Raw genomic sequence first — 3349 nt, 5'->3', positions numbered from 1 at the left:
AGAGACTGCTTTATCACTGCCTAACCCATGCCTGATGATGTCACGGTTGCGAAGCTTTTCAACGTCGGACGGTGAATCTATGAGAAGATCCATGAAGCTTATGTAATCAGTTACATACCTCCATGTCTCAAATGGCTTAGACATATACTGTTCATATGCAATTGTAGTGGGGCCCAGGAGCACGTCGGCCAGGTCCGCACACACGTCAATCTGGCCCATGAGCTCGGACTGGAGGAGCTGGGCCGGAGTGTCAGGTCGGCTCGCTGGCCCTTGTGGGCGCCGCCTCTCGGGCAAAGAGGTCTGATGGGCCGCGGAGTCCGCGTCTTCAGATCTGGGTCATGGAGCCCTAGGAACCAACTCTCTCCAATAAGGACTCCTTGTCCTACCAGGAAACTACAACCTGAGGCTCTATAAATACCACACGAAGGGGAAACACAAGGTACGCTATTCATAGTGCAAATTCCACTCGGTAACTTACGAATTCATTCTGACTTGATCGTCGGAGTTGCTACAGGGGACTTAGCCCCGCAGCTCGTTCACGTGCAGGTCGGGCGCCTCACCAGCTCGCTCTCCAGACCCAGTTCAGTTCGGATCTTTACTTCGGCAGTCGCATCAATTGGCGCCGTCTGTGGGAAACGTATTCTCTTCTCTTTCGCGAACAACATGCCGAAGACTAGATCTCAGAAAAATGTGGATGGTTCTGAGGGAAACGGGCAGGGCGACCCTCAGCACGTCCACCAGGATACCATCGTGGGAAATGAGAGGATTGAGCTCTCACGGATCTCGCCAGAACAGCTGGTGCAGTCCGTAGCGGCGAACTTGCCCACCTTCGAGGCCATTGTGAAATACCTGAAGGAGCAATCCGGAGTCCCCCCCCAGTCCGGAGCCCCGGGCGCGAAAAGCTGACGGAACAGGGAGTTCGGAATCCCGATCAGGGAGCCCTGTCCCTCGGCCGAAGAGGGCACGAAAGGAGCTCACGCGTGAGCAGGTCCAGGTTCCCGAGCCCTCTCACAGGAACTCCCGAACTAGCCATCCGGAGCCTGTCCCGAGGCCCTCGCGGGTGGAGGTTCCCCGCAGGAAGGAGGAATACCAGATCCAGGACGAACTGGACCTCATGCTGGATCCGGAGTCGGACAGGTACACAGCCTCGCCCTTCGTACCGGATATCGAAGACTATCCCCTGCCCGCAAAGTTCAAAATACCGTCCATGAAGTCTTACGACGTGACCACGGATCCGGAAGATCACCTGTTCGCGTTCCTGACTCAGATGCGCCTGCAGACAGCTGCTGACGCGGTCAGGTGCAAGACCTTTCCGATGTTCCTGGAAGGAAAGGCCCGGCAGTGGTTCCAGGGGTTGCCCCCCAGGTCGGTTAGGTCGTTCGGCCAGCTCGCGCGGTTGTTCGTGGCTCAGTTCGTCTCCTCGCGTGCTTTTTCCAAAACCACGGCTCATCTGATGACTGTTCATCAAGGGCCCGAGGAGTCATTGCGCGAGTACATGGTGCGCTTCAACAACGAATCCCTCCAGGTACGGGATCGGGATGACAAGGTTGTGATGGCTGCCTTTGTCAATGGGCTGCGCAAGCAGAAGCTGTATACGGAGTTCGTGGAAAAACCTCCCAAGTCCGTTCGGGAGATGCTAGACCGAGCTCACGAGAAGGCGAATGCCGAGGAGGCCAACCGATTGAAAGGCGCTCAGGAGAAGCTGCGTGACGACAAGCGCAGGAGGGGTGCCGACCTGGGAGAGTCGCGACCAGGTCAGGCACGGAAGAGCGTACCCGAGCGCTTACCTCGGAGCCGACCTTGGGAGAAGGAAAAGGCTTGGACTTCGCTCACCGCGCCCCGAGCTCGGGTTCTCGCCGTAATGGAACAACAGGGGATCTTGCGCCCTCCTCGGCCACTGGCTGGGGACAAAAACCAGCGCGACCAGGGTTTGTACTGTGCTTACCACAGGGACGTCGGGCACGATACTGAGGATTGCAGACACCTCAAGAAGGAGATTGAAAAGCTGATACGGAGAGGCCACCTCGGGCAGTTCATCCGTGACGGCCGAGCCGATCAAAAGCAAGGGGGGTTCAACCGAGAACGGGCGACTAGCTCGCGCGACCGACCTCGGGGTCCCCGTGATCGAACTCCGGAGCAGGGGGTTCAGAATCTAGCTGGGGTAATCAACACTATCGCAGGGGGACCTGTGGGGGGAGACAGTCATACGGCTCGGCGAAACAACCGGCCTTCCCCCAGTGGGGAAAGCTCTAACAAGCGTTTAAAGATGTACGAAGAGATCATCTATGGGCCGGAGGACGCGGTACCCCTAGCCTCCAATAACCATGAAGCGATTGTAATAGAGGTCATCACGTGTAACTACAAGGTAAAGAAGGTATACATCGACAATGGGAGTGCCATCGATGTGCTATACTACAAAACCTTCAAAGAGTTGCAGCTGGAAGATAAGCAGCTCATCCTCGTCCGAACTCCTTTAATAGGTTTTGCAGGTCCGCCGGTAAGGCCCGAGGGAATGATAACCCTCATGGTCACTGTAGGGGAGTAGCCGAAGTGCCGAACTGTCCCGGTGAATATCGCGGTGGTAAAGGAGCCATCCTCCTACAATATGATACTTGGGCGACCAACCCTAAACGTGCTCCGAGCTGTCTGTTCGACTTTGCACCTTAGCATGAAGTTCCCCACGCCCGATGGAGTGGCCGAGGTGCTGGGAGACCCGGAGGTAGCTCGGGCCTGTTACATCGCAACCCTCAAAGGTAAGGAGAAGATGGTGGCCCAGACAACCTGTTTGGAACCCTGGGAGCCTGCTGAAAAGGAGGAAAGGATGGAGACAGATGAGAGTCTGGTCGAATTGCCCATCTGCACCGAGCGACCCGATCGCGTGGTGAGGGCCGGAGCTGGCCTAAGCGAGCCGACACGGAGAGCTCTGGAGTCTCTACTGGAGGAATACGCTGAGATCTTTGCTTGGAGTGCTGACGACATGCCCGGAGTTCCTCCCGAGCTGGCAGTTCACAAGTTGCACGTCGACCCGAGCCTCCGGCCAGTGAAGCAAAAGAAGAGAAACTTCGCTCCTGAGCGCAACGAGGTCGTCAAGGAGGAGGTAGGCAAGCTGTTGGAAGCCAGAATTGTGAAAGAGATCTACTATCCGACCTGGCTGGCTAACCCTGTGTTGGTGAAAAAGGAAGACAGAGCTTGGCGGATGTGCGTGGACTTCACCGATCTGAATAAAGCTTGTCCGAAGGACTGTTACCCCCTCCCCTGCATCGACCAGCTGGTCGACTCAACTACTGGATACGAGATTTTCTGCTTTTTGGATGCCTTCAAAGGGTATCACCAGATAGCTCTGGACGAG

General features: G+C 56.4%; 1 protein-coding gene across 1 annotated transcript; it reads left to right on the top strand.

Annotated features, from left to right (window-relative positions):
• The first annotated feature begins 663 nt into the window (after window positions 1-663).
• On the top strand, window positions 664-2545 carry LOC140038186 (uncharacterized). The gene is made up of 2 exons (XM_072083289.1): window positions 664-803; window positions 856-2545. The coding sequence occupies exons 1-2, from the start codon at window positions 664-666 to the stop codon at window positions 2543-2545; spliced, it is 1830 nt and encodes a 609-aa protein (XP_071939390.1).
• The last annotated feature ends 804 nt before the right edge of the window (window positions 2546-3349 follow it).

The sequence above is a fragment of the Coffea arabica genome, chromosome 3c (genome assembly GCF_036785885.1).
Source record: "Coffea arabica cultivar ET-39 chromosome 3c, Coffea Arabica ET-39 HiFi, whole genome shotgun sequence".
Classification (NCBI taxonomy): domain Eukaryota; kingdom Viridiplantae; phylum Streptophyta; class Magnoliopsida; order Gentianales; family Rubiaceae; genus Coffea; species Coffea arabica.
This window is presented reverse-complemented; position numbering and strand designations above follow the sequence as displayed.